The 25,137-nt window shown below is 38.3% G+C and overlaps 1 protein-coding gene across 2 annotated transcripts in view; it reads right to left on the bottom strand.

The window, feature by feature from the left end:
• Nucleotides 1-25,137, bottom strand: part of HEATR1 (HEAT repeat containing 1) — a 54,335-nt gene that overhangs the window by 13,150 nt on the left and 16,048 nt on the right. For both annotated transcript variants that reach the window (XM_034765053.1, XM_034765054.1), the window contains exons 14-31: nucleotides 24,152-24,240; nucleotides 23,617-23,828; nucleotides 22,827-22,948; nucleotides 21,950-22,147; nucleotides 20,078-20,261; nucleotides 18,922-19,070; nucleotides 17,016-17,208; nucleotides 16,254-16,426; nucleotides 14,871-15,038; nucleotides 13,324-13,566; nucleotides 12,551-12,682; nucleotides 11,912-12,018; nucleotides 8,679-8,822; nucleotides 7,562-7,680; nucleotides 7,282-7,403; nucleotides 4,016-4,144; nucleotides 2,291-2,521; nucleotides 381-507 (exon numbers count right to left, since the gene is read on the bottom strand). In XM_034765053.1, the coding sequence (XP_034620944.1) occupies nucleotides 381-507; nucleotides 2,291-2,521; nucleotides 4,016-4,144; nucleotides 7,282-7,403; nucleotides 7,562-7,680; nucleotides 8,679-8,822; nucleotides 11,912-12,018; nucleotides 12,551-12,682; nucleotides 13,324-13,566; nucleotides 14,871-15,038; nucleotides 16,254-16,426; nucleotides 17,016-17,208; nucleotides 18,922-19,070; nucleotides 20,078-20,261; nucleotides 21,950-22,147; nucleotides 22,827-22,948; nucleotides 23,617-23,828; nucleotides 24,152-24,240 (2,842 nt within the window). The remainder of the gene's footprint in view (nucleotides 1-380; nucleotides 508-2,290; nucleotides 2,522-4,015; nucleotides 4,145-7,281; nucleotides 7,404-7,561; nucleotides 7,681-8,678; nucleotides 8,823-11,911; nucleotides 12,019-12,550; nucleotides 12,683-13,323; nucleotides 13,567-14,870; nucleotides 15,039-16,253; nucleotides 16,427-17,015; nucleotides 17,209-18,921; nucleotides 19,071-20,077; nucleotides 20,262-21,949; nucleotides 22,148-22,826; nucleotides 22,949-23,616; nucleotides 23,829-24,151; nucleotides 24,241-25,137) is intronic.

The raw sequence follows: 25,137 nt of genomic DNA, 5'->3' as shown, positions 1-25,137 counted from the left end.
TGTCTGATTCTTCCTGTGTTGTAAATTGCTTTAAAGAACAGCCTTATAAAACAGGCACATGCTATATTATACATGTTATGTTCTATACACTAATTATTATGGGTGGTCCCTTTTTATTTTAAACTAAACTACTTTGGGGCATCTTACTATATTCTATGAAGGAAAAGTACTATTTGGCCCTGAATGCTAATTCAAAGTATTCTGAAATTAATTTTTTGGCACAAAAAAGGTATATACTTCTCAACTGTAGTTCTAACTGAATGAGAGGGAGAGAGATGCAATTAAGGTAATCCTGCAGCCCAAAATCTTGAACAACAGAAGTAACATTAAGGTTCACAAGCATCTGTTGGTTCTGCAGAGCAAGTCTGTTTTGTGGTTACCTTCTTTGTTCTCTGGCAGTTTTGTTAAGTACTGGATTATTTTCATCAAGCTCTGGAATTGATGTTGAACACTAAACTCACAACAAACAGAAATCCAAAATTCAATGTCTGTTTCCAAAACAGCATCCTGTTTAGGGATTAAAGAGAGAAAATATTTATTTCAAGAACTAAAAATAAGAGAAAAAATGTTTGTTGTTGAATGTGTATGAATGTACGGTGCTAGGGAATGTTGCTGGATATGATAACAGCAGCAAGATGTGTTGGTGGACTTATGTCCCCTGTGAATGGACAGAGACCAACAGCTCATTCCACACACTAAAGACTATTGAAAAGCCGTACTGTGGTAATGACTATGGCTTACCACTAACTTCACTATTTCAGATCCAGCTGATCAACAGTGAAACGTTCCACAATATTCCATTAAAATTAGTGTGCACCTGAAAAAATTATTTGAGGTAGAAAAAACAAATCTCTTTTGCTACTCCATCAGTCAATTTGGTAGGATGTTTTTTGTTGTCGTCTGTCTTTTTTAAGCCCAAACAGAAAACTACTAGATTTCTAGAGCCAAAAACATTAAAAGAAGACATTATTAGATTTGATTTTTCCATCCCACAAAGAGATTGCCAGAACTGGCACATGAGAATAGAACCTCAAGAAATATCAGCTAAACAAGAGCAAAAATAAGATGACGACAATGATTTTTTACAGCACAGACTAAAGCTTTTCCGATTTTGGACAGGTACCATGTACTGAATATCAGAATTAACTTCTAAATGCACTAGAAAAGTAGTCAGTAGGAAATGTATTGCATTTGCCGATTTTTGTGCAAAAGAAAAAAAAAAACTCCTCAAAAGCCTAACTTGGTCTTTAAAACAAACAAAGCAGAAAATATGGGCCCAACTGAGCCAAGACTGAGTACCACATGCATTTCAACCTAGGCAGGGCTGAATTTGGCCAATAGGTTATGAAATATTACAATAGCTGTGCTATTAACATGGTATGAAATAATTAAAACTGAAAGTTGTAATCTAACTTTTCCCCATTAATGCTGTTTGAATAATTTCAGTATTTCACTCAGCCTGGACACAGAAACTAGACGGATCTATTTCACTTTCTGGATACCCTGCAATAGCAAAGTGCTGTTGTGTTTGGGTTCACAACGTGGTTAGGGAATTGAAAAACCTTCATTTATAAAAAAAAATGTAATCACCTCCTTTAAAAAATTAAAAATAAACAAACCCTGAATTTTGAGCCTAAACTATTCTCCCTTTAACAATTTCCATGAAGATCCTGGCTACACTACAAAAACACATACATTTCTGTGATATAATATGATTTATTCCTGCCTATGTGGAAGAATAAAATCCACACCAGAGAATCTCATTTTAGCAAGACACAGAGGCAAAGAAAAAAGTTTTAACCCATAATTACTTAGACTGTAAGCAATTTGGGGCAGGAACTGCCTTTTTGTTATGTCTGTACAGCACCTAGCACAATGGGTTGCAGTCTATGATTGGGGCTCCTTGGTTTTACTACAATACACATAATAAACATTATCCTCATGTTTTGGCAACAACAGTGCTTACACAGATGGTAATTTTTGTAGGGTAGTCAAGGGCCTTATCTCACAACTGAATGGAATACATGCTAGAGACACAAGGTGGGTGATGTAATGTCTTTTATTGGACTAACTTCTGTTGGTGAAATAGACAAACTTTCGAGCTGACTCTAAACTCAAAAGGTTCTCTCTCTCACCAACAGAAGATGGTCCAATAAAAGATATCTCACCCACCTTGTCTCTATAATATCCTGGACTGATGAGGCTACACCACCACTTACATCGAGAACATACTGTTCTTTTCAGTTTGGACATTTTTACAGTTAAAGAGTTCACCCCCCAGGGTTCTGACCTTTTCTCCATTGGTTGCTGCAGTCACTGTTTTGGTCACATGCTGTTCAAACAGGAGCACTAGAAGAACCCAGAGGAATCGTTCCCCTCCCAACGTATCAATCAGCTGAGCCAGGATGGGCAGGCGTCTGTGCTCAGGCACATGAGGCAAGGCATCCACAAACACGTGTATGATTTTAATAACTACCTCCTCCACACTCTGTGCAGCCTCTGGAGAGCCACATTCTTCAGCCTATAAACAGGTTAGGGAGTTCAACAAATTATCCTAAACAGGCACAATCTAATGAGGATTTTATATGCACAGAAAAAGAGGTGGGAATTGTTCTTGTGAGGCACATAAATCAAAGCAAGACCACTGCCAAACATTACAATCACAAGATAAACATCTAAAGGCTTCATCCTGCAAAAACGTAAGGCTTGTTGATATTACAAAAGTCTGCACTGGCATATCTGTGTACGAGCCCCCTTAATGTAGATGTGCTGCACCAGTGCAAAGTGGGGTGAACAAAAGACTGGATGTTATACAAAACAATTTTCAGTCACTGAATTTTCTTTGAGTTTTAGGAAAGCATTTTATTAAAATGCTCTCAAGTTGACTGGGATATTGAAAATTACTCAGCAACATCTAAATTTATTCCCATGAAGTCAAAAGGAGATTTTCAAGGGAGACCAATGCTGAGCACTTTTGAAAATCTCACCCTCAGCATGCATTTCAATTCTTTCCTCAAATTTTACACTTTAATAAAAACAATTTTGGTAGGACCTAGAGAATATCAGCTCACTAACAGACCACTATCTATATGTAATAATTATATATACACACGCATATGCTTACACAGATTTGTTTTCACATTTGGTAATGGCTCCATTATTGAATAATTAAAAGTTACTTTTCAAAACATACTGGAGAACAGCTTCATTTCTCTAAAAGTGACATGCAGAGAAAGTAAAATGGGGTTTTTCTCTTTTTTGTTTCTTTATGATGTATGAAGGGGGCCTGAAAGGTTTTCCAACCGGAGATTTTCTTCCTACTTGTGTTTACATTCGAAATTCAGATCTCACCCACCACGTTTTTCATGAAAACCCATGGACAACTGGAGTGTGTTAGGGACAATGCTAAGTGAAAGTAGATTCAGGGAAAGTGTTTTTATTAAGTCTTTTTCTAACTCTGTGTTTGTTTTGGGTTTATATTCATTTAGCTCAAATGGCCAGAAATAAAGAGTTAGAAGAAAAGAAATGACATTCCCATTCCCATAAATAAGTATTATAGTACATCTGCGATCTCCAGTGAGTCCAACAAAACCAGCAAAGGCCAGATTTTATACTCCTAATATTTCTTTGATAAGTTAGAAAATATATTTTTAAACATTTCAAGCCACATTCAGTCATACAATCTGATAACATATGGTGTTTTAATCAAATCATTACTAGGCTTTTAAGAACGTCACTGAGACCTGTACACCAAAAACATGCTCCAGACTAGCTATGCAAGTCATCACTTTCATTCCACCGCCTGTAAAATACATTTCCACTCCCCTGGATAAGGAGGATACTTTTTCAGTAGTACTTTTCATTGGACCTTAGGGCTGGTCATGTCTGTCATAACCAGTAGAAATCTCAAGGAACATGCTATAAATTATTTACTAGTGCCCTAAAAACAAAACAAAAAACACACACCCAAAATACTGTTCAGAGCCTTCTTCGAATGAAAGAAAACAAATCTCACCCGTATAAGAGCAGGAATAACCATCTTCACCGTCTTATTAATTATTTGGAAACTATAAGTATCATCTAGACGCATGACGTTTGCCCCCATGAACGTAAAAATGGGCATGATGTTATGGAGAACTTTGTCCTGAAAAACAAAGCCCCCAGAAAACTCCAGGTTAGTGTTCTCAGTTTTAGATACTAAAGCTACTAATTTCTGTAAGGGTCTGTAGGTCTTTGTGGTTTTGTTCTTCTCCATTCTCCCTCCCCGCCTCTCAATATACTTTAAGGCTTTTTGACCCTTTATCTGGAATAATATATATTTTTAAATAAATAGTACTGAAGTTTACTATAACAAAGAAATTAGAGAAAACAATCCTTTATTCACAGAATTTTTTTTTTAAACTGACTAGATTTCAAGATGACGGTGTCCCTTGAAGTTACAGAGAGCAACTATGCTGAAGGGCATATACACCTCTACCTCGATATAATGCTGTCCTCAGGAGCCAAAAAATCTTACTGCGTTATATCAAACTTGCTTTGATCCACCGGAGTGCGTAGCCCCCCTGGAGCACTGCTTTACCGCATTATATCCGAATTCGTGTTATATCAGGGTAGAGGTGTAATATTTAAACATCAAAACAAAAATCTAAATTGGTAAAGAAAAGGAATTAAGAGTTAAGGCTGACTAAGTCTGTCATGCTCTTATATCCAGATAATGCAGTACTGCTGTATGCAAAATCACCTATGAGTAGATTTTCAAAGACATGAATGCCAATGACTCTCAATGGAAGTTGGACACCTAACTGCCCCTCTATCTTTCAAATACCTGCAATACGAAAGATGACACAATGTGAAGTAACGATTGAGCAGCTGCTTTAAATTTTAGTTTTCTGACTACTTTAGGCTACCTCACAACCACAATGTGAACGAACAAACAAATTCAATTTGAAATTTTTCAGTTTAACGTAGCCTAGTGCTGTGAAAGCTTTAAAGATAACTTCTGACAATTCTTCGAGTACTGCTGGTGGCACCATCTTGCTAAAGCCTCTGTGTCATTGGTTTTATAAGAGCACAATGAAAGGAGCTGTGAACAGGTTTCCCATCCAGGCTTAGCAAGCAGAATAAATAGGCCATGTTTAGAAAGATATTTAATATTCCAGGCAAATATTTACTTTATTTAAAAAATGAAAACCAGTCACTGACCCAGTATTAAAGAAGGATGGAAAATTGTTTTCATGTCATGTACTGGGTTCCCATAAAGCAATTAAAAACTACCTGTCAAATACATTTCAGTTTAATCATGGGGAGGAGCACTTTATTTTTCAACTTCTCAACTGGTAGACTGAACAACAGGGGAAAAAGTAACAAATATATGCCTTTATATACTGATACACTTTAACATCACTTGTGTAACCTATTTTAACAATGGCTGCATATCAGCTCACAGAAGAGAACTCCTATTTCAGAAGCAGTTTCAAAGACTTAAAACATTATTAAATAAAATCATTACACTGTCACATGAGATAAAAACCATTAAGAATATCTTTCACTGTCATATCTGGACCAGACGCTCCCCTATGCTGCATAGGGTGGAGGGGAGGATCTTTTTATTACTGACCTTGGCACAAAAAGTGGGAATGTGCTAATAAAGTTTGCGGATGACACAAAGCTGGGAGGTATTGCCAATACAGAGAAGGACCGGGATATCATACAGGAAGATCTGGATGACCTTGTAAACTGGAGTAATAGTAATAGGGTGAAATTTAAAAGTGAAAAGTGCAAGGTCATGCATTTAGGGATTAATAACAAGAATTTTGGTTATAAATTGGGGACACATCAGTTGGAAGTAATAGAGGAGAAGAAGGACCTTGGAGTATTGGTTGATCACAGGATGACTGAGCCGCCAATGTGATATGGCCGTTAAAAAAGCTAATGCGGTCTTGGGATGCATCAGGCGAGGTATTTCCAGTAAAGATAAGGAGGTGTTAGTACCGTTATACAAGGCACTGGTGAGACCTCATCTGGAATATTGTGTGCAGTTCTGGTCTCCCATGTTTAAGAAGGATGAATTCAAACTGGAACAGGTACAGAGAAGGGCTACTAGGATGAGCCAAGGAATGGAAAACCGGTCTTATGAAAGGAGACTGAAAGAGCTTGGCTTGTTTAGCCTAACCAAAAGAAGGCTGAGGGGAGATACGATTGCTCTTATAAATATATCAGAGGCAGAAATATCAGGGAGGGAGAGGAATTATTCAAGCTCAGTACCAATGTGGACACAAGAACAAATGGATATAAACTGGACGTTAGGAAGTTTAGACTTGAAATTAGACAAAGGTTTCTAACCATTAGAGGAGTGAAGTTCTGGAACAGCCTTCCAAGGGAAGCAGTGGGGGCAAAAGACATATCTGGTTTCAAGACTAAGCTTGATAAGTTTATGGAGGGGATGGTATGATGGGATAGCCTAATTTTGGCAATTAATTGATCTTTCATTATTAGCAGGTAAATATGCCCAATGGTCTGTGATGGGATGTTAGATGGGGTGGGATCCGAGTTACTACAGAGAATTCTTTCCTGGGTGCTGGCTGGTGAGTCTTGCCAACATGCTCAGGGTTTAACTGATCGCCATATTTGGGGTCAGGAAGGAATTTTCCTCCAGGGCAGATTGGCAGAAGCCCTGGAGGTGTTTCGCCTTCCTCTGCAGCGTGGGGCATGGGTCACCTGCTGGAGGATTCTCTGCACTGTGAGGTCTTTAAACCACAATTTGAGGACTTCAATAGCTCAGACATAGGTTAGGGGTTTGTTACAGAAGACGGTGCGTGAGATTCTGTGGCCTGCGTTGTGCAGGAGGTCAGACTAGATGATCATAATGGTCCCTTCTGACCTTAAAATCTATGAGTCTATAAGAAAAGGAGGTGCAAAAGGCCATGAACACAACGGAAGGGTGGGGGAGTCATTTAACCTGAGGGGGATAATGTCATGCTGAACCATATTGACCTTTTGTAATAAGTTTTCCATTCCCCATGGGGTTTTCTGTGGGAGGGATAAGACGATCCCAATTAGTGATTAACAACACCATGACAAAGTATCTTTCTGTTTTTAAATAAAAAATGGGAGTGGGAATCTCTTCAAAAGAATTTAAGGGACATCGAAATTTTGTCCCGTTTCTTTCAGTAGCAGTTTTCTCTCCTGAAGTCCTCTATACCTTTAAGCTTTCTGTCTTCCCCTCTCTTAAAATCAGAAACGAAAGAGAAGAGTTGTTAATAAACCTCACACACAACTTACAGGGAACATGCCAGCAGCAGTACCAAGCAGTAGCAGCGCGTGGTGATGTGTCTGAGGCATTTCTGATACCCTGACACACTGAACTACCAGCTCCACATTGAATTTCTCTTTATCAAGGATATCTGCAGAGAGGGGGAAAAAATCTTGCTTAGTACTTTCTTAAAAAGAAGATCACCAATGTTAAGAACAAACAGATACACTATTTCAATCCTAAAAAGCAGATAATGTACAAAAGCTAGGGAAAGTTTTCGTGCTCAGAACTGGAAGCTGTGATTTTTACCTGACTGGATCCTACTGCCATCTGGGGACAGTTTCTGACAGATGTTTAGGAGACAGCTTAGGATTAGCTGCTTTGTATATTCCATATTTTCCTGTTCTGATGTTGAAGTTTCCAGGCACCTAAAGATTCAGGAGGTAGTCAGGGGTAGGAAGTGGAAGGATGAAAAATAAAATTTCAGATAAATTAGTGGACTAGTCACATCTTAAAAATTCAAACCAGAGATAATGTTAAAACAAAGATTTCCATAAAAACATCACTAATCTTACACAGTATGCGGATAATTTTCCTATTTTATCTCAGATTATTTTACCTCAGAAAATAATCACTGTTGTGCACTGAAATGTCATTTGCACACTTAATGTCACTGAATCACCCACTTCCCTTTGAAACATCTATCTTTCCCTTGGCTGTAAAAGGTAAATTTGAAGGTTTGAAAACTAGTCACCAAATCTGTTAAAAGTCTGTGTTACAAAATAAAGGGAAATTTAGGGCTTTAATTTTCACAGACTAGGTCCCAAGGAGGCAGACAGGCAATTCAGCAAGGCTCTTCCTGCCAAGATATCACATGTTTGAGTAACATCTGGCTTTGAGTGCTTCTTAGGGGGATTGGGAGAGGTATATGTAAAAACCAGTAAACATTTGGAAATGGGGCAAGAGAGGAATAGCAGTAATTTCATTAGCCTGCTTTAAAAAGGGCAATATTACTACTTTCTGTAAATCATCCTTTAGCAGCCCTGAATTAGGAACCACAAGGTCAGTGTTGTCCCCACCACCATTATCAGCGCAGGTCTGCATGACCATACAGAAAATCAGGGTTTAGGGAAACCGTTGCACTCTCAAGCCCCTTAATATAGAAATAAAGCACATGTCTGACAAGCTGTGTATGTTGTACCACCCTCAAAGGCCCACCGTAACATTCAGTGTACAATATTGACAGCAGCCCTGCATCCTACTCTCCTGACTAAACGAGTTAAAAAAAAAAAAAAAAGGGCGCACTGATATGTCGCTGCCACAATGTTTAGGTATTAGCCCACACTCTAATGTTTTACCTCCCCTATTAATGAGGAGAGAACAGGTAATGACTGACATTTCTTATTAATTTTTAATGACATATTACCTGGCCAGCAGATTAAAAAGTGCAGGTACTAGCACCTGAGGACGCTTGACCTTCTTCTTGTGCTGCAGTAATTCCAGGATGAGTGTAACTCTCTGCCAGTTCACACTGCTTATTTCAGGTACTGATTCTGGAACTTGGGGTTTTCTAAAAAGATTATACTCAAGAAAATCAAGATATATTCAAAGAAAATGAACTGAGCACAGTTCGCTGTTAGAAAACAAAACCTCCACAACTTGGGTTCGGATTGAAAAGGTTTTGCGTGGCCTTTCAAACAAAAATAGAATCTCAGGATTATCAAAAGAAAAATGGATCCAATTGTGTTAAAAAAAAAGTTAAAATACTGTGTGCCTACTGTACAGACACATACTCAAACACAACCCTATAATCCAAGATGGGTTCCTGCGGCTGAAATAATTTTTCTGTTATTAGTCAGTTGTCTCAATGCTGACCCGCTGGGCATCCAGCTAATGGACAATAGTCTCATTTTAACTACTGGCTGGCTAGGCACTGACTGAATTTGGTCCACATGACCAAGAAGGGGAAGGGTATCTTCATGCACTGACTCCCCAGCTTAGTAAGGAAGGCTTTAAACCAAGTTCAAAGGGGGTAGGTGACAAAAGCCCACAGATAAATATAAAAGAAGGTAACTTTAGCAGAGAATTAGATATTTGGGTGCAGGGGAAGGACATGGACAATTACAGCAGGGTCACAGAAGTGACAAGAGGAAAATCAGTGGGAGAATCTGCTCAGCATTTTAGATGTCTATTCACAAATGCAAGGTGTATGGAGAAAAAACAGGAAGACCTGGAAGCATTCATGCACAAGCTAAATTATGACTTAACTGGCATCACTGAGACACGTTGAGATAACGCTCATGACTGGAATATTGGTACAGAGAGGTGTAGCCTGTTCAGGAAGGACAGGCAGGGTAAAAATGGAGGAGGTATTGCATAATACATCAAGAATATATACACTTGTTCTAAGGTCCAGAAGTAGGTGGGAGGCAGACCAGCTGAAAGTCTCTGGGTAAAGATAAAAGGGGTTAAAAAAATAGGAATGACACCATGGTAGGGGTCTACTATAGACCACAAATCTGGAGGATGTGGGGATGAGTCACTTCTAGAATATCCAAAACACAAGATCTGGTAGTAATGGGGCACTTTACTCAGACATCTCTTGGAAAAGTAATATGGCAAAACACAAAATTTCCAATAAGTTCTTGGAACGTAAGGGGGGCAACTTTTTGTTTCAGAACGCGGAAGCAGTAACCAGAGGGACATCCATTTTAGACTTGATTCTGATGAACAGGGAGAAATTGGTAGCAAATCTGAAGATAGCAGGCAATTTGGGTGAAAGTGATCATGAAATGATGATTTCATGATTCCAAGGAAAAAGAGAGAGAGCAATAAAAAGACGATGGACTTCAAAACAGAAGACTTAAACAAATTCAGAACTGGCAGATAAGGTTCCCTGGGAAGAAAAATCTAAGGGAAAAAAGAGTTCAGGAGAGCTGGCAGTTTCTCAAGGAGACAATAATAAAGACAACAACTGCAAACTACCCAATGCAAAGAAGAGATAGGAAGAATAGTAAGAGGACAATATGGCTCCATCAAGCGTTCTTTAATGACCTGAAAACCAAAGAGGAATCCTACAAAAAGTGGAAACATGGAAAAATTGCAAAGGAAGAGGACAAAGAATAGCACAAGCAAGTAGGTACAAAATCAGAAAGATTAAGGCACAAAATGAGTTACACCTAGCAAAGGACATAGAAGGCAATAATAGGATCTTTAAAACATTACAAACAAGAGAGAGATGAAGGAAAGTGTAGGTCCTCTACTTGGAAGGGAAGGAGAGCTAATAACAGTGACATCAAGAAAGCTGAGGTGTTCAATGCCTATTTTCTTTCAGTCTTCACTAAAAAGTTTATGGGTAACCAGATATGCAACACAATTAATATTAACAAGGGGGAAGGAACGTAAGCCAAAATAGGGAAAGAAGAGGTGAAAAAATATTTAGATAAATCAGATGTATTCAACTTGACAGGGTCATATGAAATTCATCTAGGGTACTTTAGGAACTACATGATGCAATTTCGGAACTGTTAGCCATTGCCTTTGAAAAATCTTGGGGGACAGATGAGGTCCCAGAAGACTGGAGAAATGCAAACACAGTACCTATCTTTAAAAAGGGGAACAAAGAGGACCCAGGGGAATTATAGACCTGTGGGCCTAACTTACATACCTGGAAAGATACTGGAACAAATTATTAAACAATCTATTAAAAGACTGAGGGGGGACTTGATAGCAGTCTTCAAACATGTTAAGAGTTGTTATAAAGAGGATGGTGATCAACTGTTCTCCATGTCCACTTATGGTAGGACATTTAGTAATGGACAATCTGCAGTAAGGGAGATTTAGGTTAGCTATTAGGAAAAACTTTCCAACTATAAGGGTAATTAAGCTCTGGAATAGGTTTTTAAGGGAGGTTGTGGAATCCCCGTCATTGAAGGTTTTTCAGAACACTTTAGACAGACACTGGTCATTGATGGTCTAGGTTTACTTGGTCATGCACAGCACAGGAGTCTGGAATTGACTTCTTGAGGTCCCTTCCAGCCTACATTTCTATAAGTTTTCCTCTGACAAACAAACACACACACACACACACGCATACACACTCTAAGAAGTAATTTAATGAGCAAGACCCTCGGTAAATTAAGTGGGTGAAGGGGTTGCATACAGATGAACAGCGATAGAAAGAGTAGGACTAACTGAACAAAAGTTCTCTCTCCTGAACTTACTTAGTGAGGGTATAAAAATAACATGACTGAAGCTTTTATTTAAAAAAGCTTTTACTTTTGCTTTTTAGTTGAACGGCAAGAAGATTTTGTCAATATCCATTAAAAACCTCACCCATGCACTTTCTTTACATCTATGTTAATAGTAAACACACACAAAAATAAGCTCTGACCTGACTGTGCACATCAAGTTCAATATATGATTTTAAGGTTGTTGGGTAGGGATAGCGGTCTTCTGTATCAAGCACTCTGTCAGCTCTTTTAAATAATATGGGGAGGCTTTAAACTCTGAAGTCCTTGGGATTTTTCATCTTCTTTACAGATATAGTCAAAGAAGTTCCTATGCCTTCTATATATTTTATGACATTCTCTCAACAAGTGGTGTTTTCTAAATGTATATAGACAAAGGCTGTAACTTCTACATCTCTATTCCCATTACCTCTGCTGCTGTATTTTCTGTCTCCTAGTTTGCTGAACGGTAGCCAGAGCTTTGGCTTTCTCAGGAGGGTCTAGCTCTACACTAATCTGCTCAGCATCAACTGAAATCTAGAGCAAAATAAAATAAAATATTAAGTACATATGAGCAACAAACATCTATCCACCCAAGTATTTATCTGGCCTTGATCATTGTAATAGCTCTGAATGCCTGTCCTAACTGCATTTCTTATGTCAATCAGAATGCAAGAACAATTTTCATCTATGCATTACAACAAACAAATTACTATTAAAGCAACAGTTACGCTCAAAGTATTTGGAAAAACACTTTTTGATTTTAGACAAAACTACTTTTTTCGTACAGAAAATAAAAACGAAGCCGAGTGGAATGTTCCTCCTTCCTCTGAAGTTCATTATTACAACATAATGAATACATAGAGATGTGATACTTATCTTTTAGGAATACTATTTTAATGCATCTTTAATGCATATTAAATTGCATTTTAATGTGGTTTATATAGCTTCTGATGACTATCATGTTAAGAATTCCATAAGTAATCAATATAATTATTGATTGCAATTTAACCTGAAATATCTTAACAATTCTGAATAGATTCCCAAGTCCTAATAGGCTGCAACTTACCCCTTTAAAAACACTGCTAATTGCCTGGGCACAAAGTGGGTTTTTGCAATTTAACAGTAAATCAAACAGAATTCTCAATAGCTTCTGTTGCACCTTTCCATCTGGCACTGCAGCAAAGAATGGTTTAGTGATCTGCAATGTTAAAAAATAAATAAATATTTAACGAAGCCAAAAACATGTACACTTTTTAAATGACAAAATGTGAAACATGGGAAAATCTAAATTATTTTTACATCTGTATATATAATGATTTACATACATACACAAATGCGTCAGTCACATTTATGTACACATTGTCCCACTTTTGTGACTGTAATACAATATTTGAAAGAAACAATTGATTTCTATTCCAAGCAAAGATATTTCTCACTTGTCTTATTACTATTTCTTGATATTACATATTTTCTTTTTGTTTCTTGAAAAACAAAAAAATTTGAGGTAAAACTGCTACAGTAGCTGGTGAAAAGTAAATAAAATGGAGCAGCAGCAGCAACCCTGGCTACTTACCTTATTAAAAACAAAAAAATAAAAAGGGAAAAAACACTTTTACTTTTCAACATTTTAAAGACAAAGAGCTTTGAGGTATCCGTTTGGAAAACACTTCAAAAGAGCTACATGGATCTGGGAAACTAGTATGTAAAAGAGTTTCATTCAGAATTTAGGGCCTTCTAACGTTGAAAGAGTCCTTTTAAATTCACTCATCAACACTCACATCTGCTATCTGAATTTAAAAAAAAAAAATATGAAAAAGAACTTTGTTCAGAAACACATACCTGCCCAAGTGCTGTGATCTGGAAAGTTGGAATTCCTTTGTAAAGCTCCTTTGCAACGTGCAGACTTCTGATGAACAAATCCAGACTCTGCTGATCCTTGCATAAGAGGGCAGCTGAATGTTCACTGTATTTCCCCAGGATGAGATGCAGAAGAACAACTTCATCTTTCAATACTGTCTCAGGTTCCTTTAGCATTTTCTCCAGCAATCTGTCTATTGCAGGCAACAGGTGAGACAGTATCATCTACAAGTGAAGAACATTTATAAGAGGTTGTTTTTTGTTTTTTTTTAAATCAACTGTTGCTTTAACAAACTTTCAGAAGAGCAGTTTCATTTTTAATGCAATATCGATCACTGACATCACACTGTGCGTTATGTAAGTATAATAAAAAGTGTCAGGGCATGTCCTTACCTCTAGGATGCGCCTTCCATGGTGAACTTGGCATTGCAGGGGACTTTGCCCATTAATACCCCTCCAGTAACAGGGGGAAAAGGAAGGGAGGTAAAGACAGCTGGGAGACAGGGCTGTTAGAGGGTTATAGATTGTTGTAATAAGCCATATATCCAGTGTCTAGCAAAGTTATGAATGAGTTATGCTAGACACTAAAAATCTTGGACTGAACAGAAAGACTGGATTTATGCAGTACTGTTGTAGCTGTGTTGGTCCCAGGATATTAGGTGGGTGAGACAATAGCGTCTGTTGGTGCAAGAGAGAAGCTTTTGAGCTTACACAGAGCTCTTCTTCTTACGGACCTGAAGAAGAGCTCTGTGTAAACTTGAAATAAAAGACTTACTTCACCCACCTCGTGTCTCTAATATCCTGGGAGTGACATGGATAACACCATGGCATAAATCTATGCTTGGATTTTCAGAGTAGTTATGATTACTACAGCTCTGACAAACCCTAAATTTCTGGCAACAATGGCAATCATTCAGTATGCCATTCACAATCCTTTTAAATAGGATAACCTGTTATACTGTATTAAAGCTCACATCATATCTATCGCCATCCATGGTTTTAACGCAATGAACTAATGCATTCTGCAGCAGTACAGAGAAGGGAATTCTGAACATACTGCTTAAAAGGGAGTTAAATACACACAAAATAAATCTATTTTTAAAATATTGAACATGCACAGCGCATTTGTTATTACATTATAGCTCTCGGTGAAATCCTTCTAGAAAAATGTTCTTGAGACCTTGTTCCAGAGTCAGCAGGACTTTAAATTTGCCTAAGGACTCTAGTGCAGTGTCCTACAATAGAAAAAAGTTCATGGCTGGGGCATGGAAATGTTTGTGATAATCTTTGAGTTATATTTTGCAGATGTGTAACCTTTGCATAGCAAGTTACCTAAAGTATCATCCGAACGTCTACCAAAAGTACTACAAAATTAATTGGCAGTAACTCAAAGTTACTCTTGCTAAATAAAGCTGCATCTTTTGAGTTCTGTACATTTCGAGACACTTCCATCATTAAAACAAAAAACCCCAACAAACCTTACATCCTATCCATAAAATAAATTCAGAAACCAGAAAGCCCACACGCACCTCACCGTTGACCTGCTGAAGAATCTTCATCAAGCTTCTTGCAACATATGATGGACAACCAGGGGCTTGTACACAATTGAGTATGTGTTCCAAAGCTTCTAACAGCTTCTTCTGCTGGGATTTCTGTTTACTTTGTGTCTGCAGCTCCTCAAACAAGCTTCCCAAACTCTAGTTGATTTACAAAAAAATAAAAAAAAAAAAAAAAAAAAAAAAGTGTGAAAAACAAGTCCTTGCCACAGAAGTTAAAGGCCCCCAGAAAGCTGTAATATTTGAAAGTGAATGCAATGTGAGGCAGACGTGAGTAAATGTAATATATTATTCATTTTTAAGTCCTTCTTAAGTTAGTTTGATTTTTTTCTTTCAGTCAGAAATAAACACCATTTTACATGACAGATGTATGAACATTCCACATACAAATAATTTGTGTACTGTACAAATAGAAGCTTTTATGAATCTATTGCTCTATACAAAATCTGGCTGGTTCAGAGGACATTAGCAAAACAGCCCATTCACTGCTTGAAAGAATAATGTAGAATCAATATGCGTTTTTTAAATTGTTGGGATTGCCTTTCTCTGCAATCCTTCTCATCCGTGGGGCTAACTGTGGGAAGAGGCTTCAATGTCTATTTTTCCCTTTACAAGCTTCTCTCCAGGGAAAAACAGACAAGTTCCTGGGCCTTATTCCTCCAAGCAAGAGCAAACTCTGGAGAAAGGGAACAGTCTTTGGAGAAGAGGGTGGGTGGCTTGTGGCCTGTCTTTCCTCCCCAACGTCCCAGCAGAAATTGCCTGGGATTCCAAGGGAAAATGACACAGGACTAGAACACCCAACTTTTTCAATAATGCTAACTCTCTCAACAATAGCCTCGGTGCCCTGCCTTCCACATCTAGTTTTATTAGTAATTATTATCCATGAAAATGTGGCTATTTATTCAATAGAGGATCTCTTAAAAAAAATCTTAAAAGTTAGGATGTTTTGAAATACAAATTATCTGCAAATTACATAATTCTGTTATAGACACACATGCTGACTTTCAAGTCGCATTTAATTTTTCACTATATGAATAGTGGCTTAAACAAATTTATTCAGTCCTCAAGTATTTAAGTGAGCTCCACTGTAATTTCTTTTGCATTCTGGTTTTCCTGGCAAATATTCTGATACTCCTTCCCCAACCCCAGACGTTCCACTTTCTCAAATGCCATTATGGCCCTTTCCTTCCCACTCAAGAAAGCAGAGTGAGTGGTCTCCTAAACCAATAGGGGTAGGAGAGAATAGACAAGCACCTTGTCTGTAACATGATCTCCACTAACCAATAGAGAAGTTGGAATTCCAAATAGGTCCCTGAAAATTTATTTCACTCACATGCACCTCAACAAAAATCTTACCTGGGTCACATAGATGGGATCAGTTATGATCTCCTCTGCTTTTTGTACCAGATTATGAAGAATGGGATGAAATGGAGACTCCTTTATCCCACTCAGGGAATGAAGACAATTAAGAGCAGCCCTTCGCACTTCACTCACGGGACTCCCCAAGTTAATCAGCAAAGATATTACCACTAAAAAATGAAAATGGAAAAAAAATTGTTTACAGTGAGCATTCTTAGAATTCTTACATTATCATCTACAGCAGCACCAACAGATTCCTTTGTATTTAAAGGGCCTGCTCTTTTCCTTAAAAATCTTGAGGGATATACAGTAACTATTTTTAATATGAGCCATGTGGAAATCTGGCCATAAATTTCAGCACCAAGATGCTTATATTTTTGTATTTGTTTAAAAATGAAGGACTTAAGTTTTACTACTAAAGCCTATATAGCATCCTTTTCTTGTTTAAAATTTGTTATGCTCTACATAAAACACAGTGTGATTTCTCAGACATAAATTTCAAAAGCATGGTTATTTGACAATTGCATGCACAAGTGTTACCTACCAAAACAACTCTGTTATGGTTACGATTTGACAAAGACAAAACGTTAGGAAATTCAGATGTATGGTTTCAACAAGAAATGTAGCATTCATAATGCAGACAGAAATAACATATGACAAGAAAATGAATGTTTAACACTTGTTCTAGAGCACAGATATTACTTTTTATTAACATGTGACTAAGCCTTAGCAAGCCAGAAGTATACAGTTTCCCAGTACCTGGGGAGGAGGCTGATACCAGCTGTTTCTTCTTTTGGGCAGCCTGCGATGTAAGCATTGCACACCCTATATACAAAGCTTGAGTCTGTAGCATCGCATTCACTGTGTAGTTTAGCTGATTTGAGAGGTTATAGTTATAGGTCCATAAAACTGAAAGGAATTTGAACAGATCCTCTGAATCTTCTAAATGTACCTTTAAAATAAAAAGTTAAATATATTTGTTACTCCTTTGTCCTGTGCATCTTTACGTTCTTTTATGCAAAGTCCTTTTTCTCTTGCTATTATAGCTTGAAAAGGTATTTACAGAAACACCCATTTCATTTAGATTGAGACTAAAAGTGTTGGGCATAATATAAAGCCAACATCTTGTTTGAGGACTCTGTCCTCTTTTGGGGCAGCCGTTAACCCCTTGCTGCATGCAGAATTCTTTATGACATCCAGAGAGCTTTCTATAATTTTACTTCAACTGAAGACTCCAAGGGTCAAGTCTTCCCCCCACCACCCTTTTTTCTTTCAGGGACTATGGAATTCAATGTCATTTGACACAAGGATTTCTGAAGCTCTTGTATTTTTAATACAAACTGGAACCTTAGCTTTTCAGTTTGATTTGTGGTTGTCATTTAATGATCTGTTTTAACTTATAATTATTATTTAATACTAGCATTGTGGTGCCCAAGGCCCCAATTAGTGCAGTGGGGCCTCAAACCTAAGTGTTGAACAAACACAGCCCCTACCCCAAACAGCTGTTTTGAGAGTAAAGTACTGAAAGACACTTTGGCACCATCCTCAGGGGCGCAACCAGAATTCTACTAAGGAGGGAGACTAGGTTACCTGCTAAGTAGCAGAGGTCACTGCAAAAGATGTATGTGGAGGTAGGGGGCTCTGGGGAAGCTGAGTCCCAGTGGAAAAGAGGAGCTGGGCAGGGGGAAGCCCTGGTAGGGAGCAGAAGGGAGCTGGGCAGAAGATAGGGGCAACTGAGGAAATGCGGGAGGCCAGGGGATCAGGCAGTGACCCCCCCACAGAGCCTGTCTCATCCCCACCTCTCCACTACCTGTGCCTGGCTCCTGATCCTCATGGGGGGCTCCACTGTTTGGGCAGCCCCATACCTGATTCCACCCAGTCCTGGGCTCCTTCCATGCGGACTGGCCACTAAGCACACCCTGTCTGGTCCTGGCACCTGCTGGCTCACAGGACACCCTGCAGCCAGGGAAGAAAATAGGGGCTGCCTGGCCCAAGAGATTTGCTCCCTGCAGCCAGGCCCCGGCACCCCACTCACACCCTGCAGATAAGCCCCCAGGTCATTTCCCCCCTGAACACAATACATAATTCTTATGTTATATGGTAAACCAAACAACTAACATAACCCATGAAATCTACTTAGCTAGCTATACAACTGGATATAGTTAAGCACATCTACTTTTCTCTGTTTGAACCAGGTCTGCCTTGCAGTGTTAAAACATTTCTCCATTCAGGCAATCATAATCGTTATAAAAACACTGTCCATATAATGAAATCTTCTGTAAAAAGACCTTGATACCAAATTTTAAACCATTATAGATGTTTATTAAATGCTTTCTGCTGTATATCAATGAAGACTAGTGCACAAAAAGCTATGTTAAATTACGGGAATTGCGCTATACAATATTTACTCTTAGATCATATTTAGAAATAGTAATGGACTTCTGGCAACCCACAACCAAACCTTTTTCAGAAATGCATTGCTTAGTGCTTAAACAGTCTTCCATTCTCACTCAGATGTTACCATGAAGCAAATAAATATTTAAGCAGGATCCCTTGGAACTGTTCTCAGCTTTCTTTAAAAATTATGTAGTGGTTCAAAACAAGTTAATAAAGAAACAATTCAGAATATTCATTAAGAACAAAAACACACACACAAAAAAAATACCTTGAACAAAAGACTCAGCAGTGCTCTGAACTGAAGAGCATCAGCTCCTTCACTGGCTCCACTGACAAGGATGTCAAACAGCCCCAACAACAGGCGTAAATACTCTCTGCTGTTTTCATTCAAACTTTCAGGATTCCACCAGGTTTCATCTATTGGCACAGCAGGGTGGAGAAAGACAAAAACCCCATCATTATTTGTATAAAGTACCTTCAGGGTATGTCCACCATGTGAAAAAGGATCCAAGCCATGGCCATGGCCATGACCATGCCATGTCAGCTGACTCAGGCTTGAGGGGCAGTAAAATTGCAGTGTTAACATTTGGACTTAGGCTCGAGCCTGGGCTCCCAGAGCCTCCCCCTTTGCAGGGTCTCAAAGCCTGGGCTCCAGCTGAAAGCCCGATAGTCTATACCAGTGGTTCTCAAACTAGGGCCGCCGCTTGTTCAGGGAAAGCCCCTGGCAGGCCAGGCCAGTCTGTTTACCTGCTGTGTCCGCAGGTTCGGCCGATTGCGGCTCCCACTGGCCACGATTCGCCGCTCCAGGCCAATGGGGGCTGCGGGAAGTGGCGGCCAGCACATCCCTCAGCCCGCGCTGCTTCCAGTGGCCCCCATTGGCTTGGAGCAGCGAACTGCGGCCAGTGGGAGCCGCAATTGGCCGAACCTGCAGACGCGGCAGGTAAACAAACTGGCCCGGCCTGCCAGGGACTTTCCCTGAACAAGCGGCGGCCCTAGTTTGAGAACCATAGCTCAGTGGTTTGAGCATTGGCCTGCTAAACCCAGGTTTGTGAGTTCAATCCTTGAGCGGGGCCACTTAGGGATCTGGGGCAAAATCAGTACTTGGTCCTGCTAGTGAAGGCAGGGGGCTGGACTCGATGACCTTTCAGGGTCACTTCCAGTTCTATGAGCTGGGTATATCTCCACATATTAACCACTGGTCTACACTGCAATTTTATAGCTCTGCAGCCCAAACCCAAGCCAGCAGTGTAGCCATACCCCTGAAACGATTCCCCCCAACAACTTTGCAGCTCAAGAATCTAAGAAACGTGGCTGTTTTCAAGTCTAGAGAAAGGAAATTTAAAGGGGGGGGGGGGGAAAACGTAGGACATAATTTTTTCTTCCTGTGGTCCGTGAAGGTTCGCGGTTTGAGTTCTGAAGCTTACCTTTCAGAAAGGATACGGGAGGCTTCAGGCCACTAACAAAGCTTTTCAACAGAAGCATGAGCATGGCTGAATCTTCTACATCAACAGCCTGACCAACGTTGAGCTTTTCTATGTATTTATTCAACAACTCGACTGACACCAAGCCCCCAGGCATTGACTCGATAGGCCATTTTGCAGGAAGCGCCTGAGAATGAAAACATAACTTATATGCACACCCACACAACTCTATAGGTTATTACAAAATGCCTTCCTACCTGTGTGTACCTGTCCTTATTTTCATGATCATACTTACTGTAGCACTTATGCATAGCACTTGATATTATCAGACCACTACAGAAATTAACTAATTAGAGTAGGGAAAGAGCAAGCAGGCTTTTGCATTTGGAGCCACAATTCTCTGTTCCATACTAAAAAATCAGCCAGAAGTTACATTAAAATAGCAGCAAGTGCCATAAAAATGAATTCTATTGATAACAGAGTCTCTTCTGCAGTTCTAATACCATTTCCAAGAACACACAAATAAAATTTGGGATCCTGTCTTAAGCAGTTGCCTGTAACTAAATGTCTTCAGGGAAATAAAATAAAGTACCAAAAGGTACAACACTTTACAAAAAAGGGAAAAAAATTCCTTCCTAACTCCAGCAGGTAATCAGCTAACAGCTGCTAATGAGGAATGCTGAAAGCCTGAACTGACCCGATCACCTGGTTATCTAAACAAGGGACTGCTGCTGACTGCAGAGTTAAAACGCCAGCAAATTACAAAAACAAAAAGTCACAAGATTATTTTCTCTATGTGAAGTTTACTAGTACTTTGTTTTCCAATGGCAGACTTCACGTCTGTTAAAAGGAGTATCGCCACAGAAAAGTATCTGGCTGAAAATCTGTACCTTCTATTGTATTATTACTACTGTTACAAGCAGTACACAAAATAATACTAATAAAAAGAACAAATTTCTCCAGTTTTTTAGAAGTTTGTTATGTGCAATTAATAGCATTTTGTGTACAGTTTCACTATACACTCAGGCAATTTCCTCCGAATACTCATATACACAACAAACTTTATGTACTTGAGTAGACACATTGAGTTCAATGGGACTTACGCATGAGCGTTTGCAAGATCAGGGCCAATTGTCCCTTCTTGTGTGGGTCTTATGTGGGAGAGAGGAAAAAAACGCTTTTTAAAAGAATAGGAAAATGTTATTTAGAAAACCAAAACACTGACACAGGAAACTCAGAAGCAGGTGAGGGATTAAAATTACTTTTATTTCTTTGTCTTTTTGCAACTGTATATTTCAAGTTGACAGTGTCCCTTGAATGCTATTAATTGCCTTGCTCTCTTCCCAAGGAACAGGGCTCCCATTTGTTAAAAATGACCAGCTTTATTTTCTAAACAAACAGATTTTATGTTTGTTTTATGCTTCCTTTCCTCATTAATTGCCTTTATTTTCAGGAAAAACTTTTTATATATTGTTTTGGATGCTTATTTTGGAATACAGTTAAATCAGACCTTACAGGTATGTCTGTGCTCAATTATTTACACTTCTCTTCCTTCCACAAGCTGGCAGACAACTAATATTGGTAATTCAAACTTTAATTTTCTATTTTTTAGAAAGAGTTTATAGCATAGTAACAATCATTGTAAAACACAACAATTCCTTAATTCTATTGGTGCATTCACTTCAATGACTACAAAAAGAAACTTAAAAGTCTTAATACTAGCCTTAAGAAAATGCTGACAAGGGTATTTCTTTAAAGGAACAGAGACAAGATTTTTCTGTCCATCCCAAGGTTGCTGATCTTGCTACTCCACTTATGAAAAAGACCTTACCCTCACAAAAAAGAGTATCAGCTACAAAATTACTTAATTCTTACCTCTGTAGAATGACTGCCTTCGAGTTTTCTTATTTTTCCCTCCAGAAGTCTGAAGATTCTGAGAGCCAATGACCAATAACTTTCTTCCATTTGTGATTTACAGCAGGACTGGACAAGCACAAAGCTGATTACGTGAGCAATTACTTTCTGCCTCACGCTGTCAGATTCATTTTCAGCTACATGTATCAGATCTTCCACCTATTAAAAAAAAAAAAAAAAAAACACATCAAAAACCCACAACAGCATAAGAGACGTCACAATATGTTCTTTTTATGTCCTTGCTCCAGCAATGTCACAGCACAGGCAGAAGAAGTTCTGAGCTTTCCCATACTTCCTTATCAACATACCTTAATTATGACCTGATATTAACACCTCCATTGGTAAGAGGATAGAGTTCAGTCTCTATGGCCAATTCAGTCATTGGCCTCTCCTCCAACAAGGGTACCAATCAATACAGAAAACGTCATCGCAATAGGCAATGTGAACATTTGTCCATGGACATCTGTCTGTCCAAACTGGGCAGAGACCTCCAAACTCATTACATATTTGTTCTCTGATTGGCAAATTGTTTGGGGGAATATAATGCCCACAAAACAGTTTTGCTATGGTTACACTAATAAGGCACCTAAATATAGTACTCTGTGTGTTGTGTTCAAGGTTTTCCTTATTATGAGAGAGTTAATGGGCATTAAATTTATTCTGATCATTACATTTGTGACTATGCCATAAATATATTGTATCAGCAGCTGGATAATGCTGTAAAATGTAACAAACAGCATATTTCAAGCTCCCATGAATCTCATTCTGTCTGCTATAGCAATCATCTGTAAGTAAGTATAGAAATTTGGACTACCATGTATTTTAATTGTGCACATACCATCTGTAACATTAAGGAAGGATCCCCTGAAGTTATGTTATCAGAAAACAGCAGAATCATTTTCTGGTTTGCCACACCAACCAAATCTGCAGACTTGATGGATTTTATCACTTTTTCAAAAGCTATTTCCATAAAACAGAAAAGGTGGATACATGAATCACAAGTGAAAATACTGACAGCTTGACAATATTTAGAAATATTTGAACACTTTAAGCAGTTAATTCTTATCACCAACATTCTTGCTTTTCTTTACTAAGCTCTCAAAATACTGATGCTTTCCATGTGCATCGCTTCTTGACCTCCCTTGCTTATTCCCTCTCCTCTTTGTACATCAGAAGAGTTTATTCTAAGAGGTTATTCTTTCAAAATTAAAAAAGATCCCACTACTCAACATGTCAGCCACCCCATTCCACTGTTTCCTCTATTGTTGAAAGGCCCTTTTAAACTTGAGTTCAACTGGAATTTTGCCACATTAAAGTCCAGATGACTTGGCCTCAAAACAGCAAATCAAAGTCCTCCCAAAAAGACTCCTCATATCAGTTACAATTATAAATGTTAAACAAACAAACAAAAATCTCACTTCATATCAAAGTATTTCTCTTAATTTGAGTAAATAAATAAATAAGTCACAAGCGTTTGATGTCTGAATAGATAACCCACTTTCCAAGACTTTTAATCACACATTAGGGGTGATAACTTCTTAGTGGTGGCCAGCTCTCTATAAGCATCAAGTTCTAATGTCCAATAATTTTTCTTTTTTTCCCCAAACCATTTGTTTTTAATAGCTTACCTTCTGGCCAGCCCTTCAACAAAGGATGTAGGGAGCAGAGGCCAGATTCTGATAGACAAACTGCCATTTTCCATTCTGCGGATTTTGAATTATTATTAGTGATTACCATAAATGGTAGCAACTGCATTACTACTCGATTTAATAGCTCTTCCTTCTCATTCAGAATCTCTTCTTTGAATAAAATGTGTATTGCTCCCTCAAGAACCTTATACCTAGAACGGAAAAAAAACAAAGTTGAAGGAGCACCACTTGATTACATCACCAATAACATTTCTCCAAATTGTTGTCAACTTCCTATTGATTCAAATTAGAGTTTGAATAGCAAGCCAGAGTAAATGAAATTCACAAAAAATGTCATCAAGTAATTTCAAATCTCTCTCAAGACTCAATATAAAATTACCACAACTAAAGGAATTCAAAGTTAAGATATGACACACACCACCCACAACAACCACCCCACAACCCAGGCTCCACCCATTAATATTAAAAGGTTGGGGAGGAGAAAGGGGAAGACAGAAGAAACACAGGCACATACCACTTCCCGTCTTTTGAAAGATCAACTCTTTGAAATAGAGTCAACAGACTTGAAACAGTTATTTCTGGACTGATTTGTCCCTTGAAAATCTACAAACAAATCAACAGATGCAAAAATGAAATTACCAATATACAAGATAAGATAATCTACAAAACTATGATAGCAAATGCATCACTGATCATATTAAGTAGAAAAATTAAAAGGTGATAAGTGAACTTATGTTGGTCAGATAGTACGTTTATTATAAGGAAAAAGAAAATTACAGTAACGTGTAGTATGCTCTGGTTTGCTAGATCCATCAAGAATATGGTCTGAATGCACAGCTGGATGGAAAATGCACTGATTTTAAAACAACCAGAATGTTTCATAATGAAGTAAGGATTATTTTTCCTCTATGTAGTATTTGTTACATGCAAATAAAAAGAAAACCCAACACATGCTAACAAAACATTTTATTTCTGATCATTCATGTGCTCTGCTCATATCTCTTTGTGGTCATTGGTATACCATTTCTTAAAATCAACAACTCTACAAGTGTCACAAGGAAAAATCCTACCAGAAATACTAATATATGTAATAATTAAAAGTAGTTTATGTAATGATCTCTTCCCCCACAACACATAGTATTGCCTGATGTAGAAATACTAGGCAAGACTTTAGTAAGTATGGCTGCAATCAACCGTGTTAAAAAACAAAACAAAACGAATAATGCATGCTTATCCCTACACCAAGACCGAAAAACTTTGACACAGATGTCTTTTCCTAGCACCTAGAGCTTTTCTGGGCAGGGGGCTGAAGGCTCCTCTTATTTATTTGTATAAAATGGACAGAGTATTTTATAGGATGAGCAGAACTCTGGATTAAAATATGTTCTAGTGACCAGATCAACATAGTACACTGGATTTAGTATAATCTCCGAAAAGAGAAAAAATTGTGAAGTAAGGAATAGTCTGCTAGATTTTTGCTTCTCTGTCTTATTAACAGGA

Source organism: Trachemys scripta, chromosome 3, assembly GCF_013100865.1.
Source record: "Trachemys scripta elegans isolate TJP31775 chromosome 3, CAS_Tse_1.0, whole genome shotgun sequence".
Lineage (NCBI taxonomy): Eukaryota > Metazoa > Chordata > Testudines > Emydidae > Trachemys > Trachemys scripta.
Note: the sequence above shows the minus strand (reverse complement) of the source record. Positions and strands in the feature narration are given on the sequence as shown.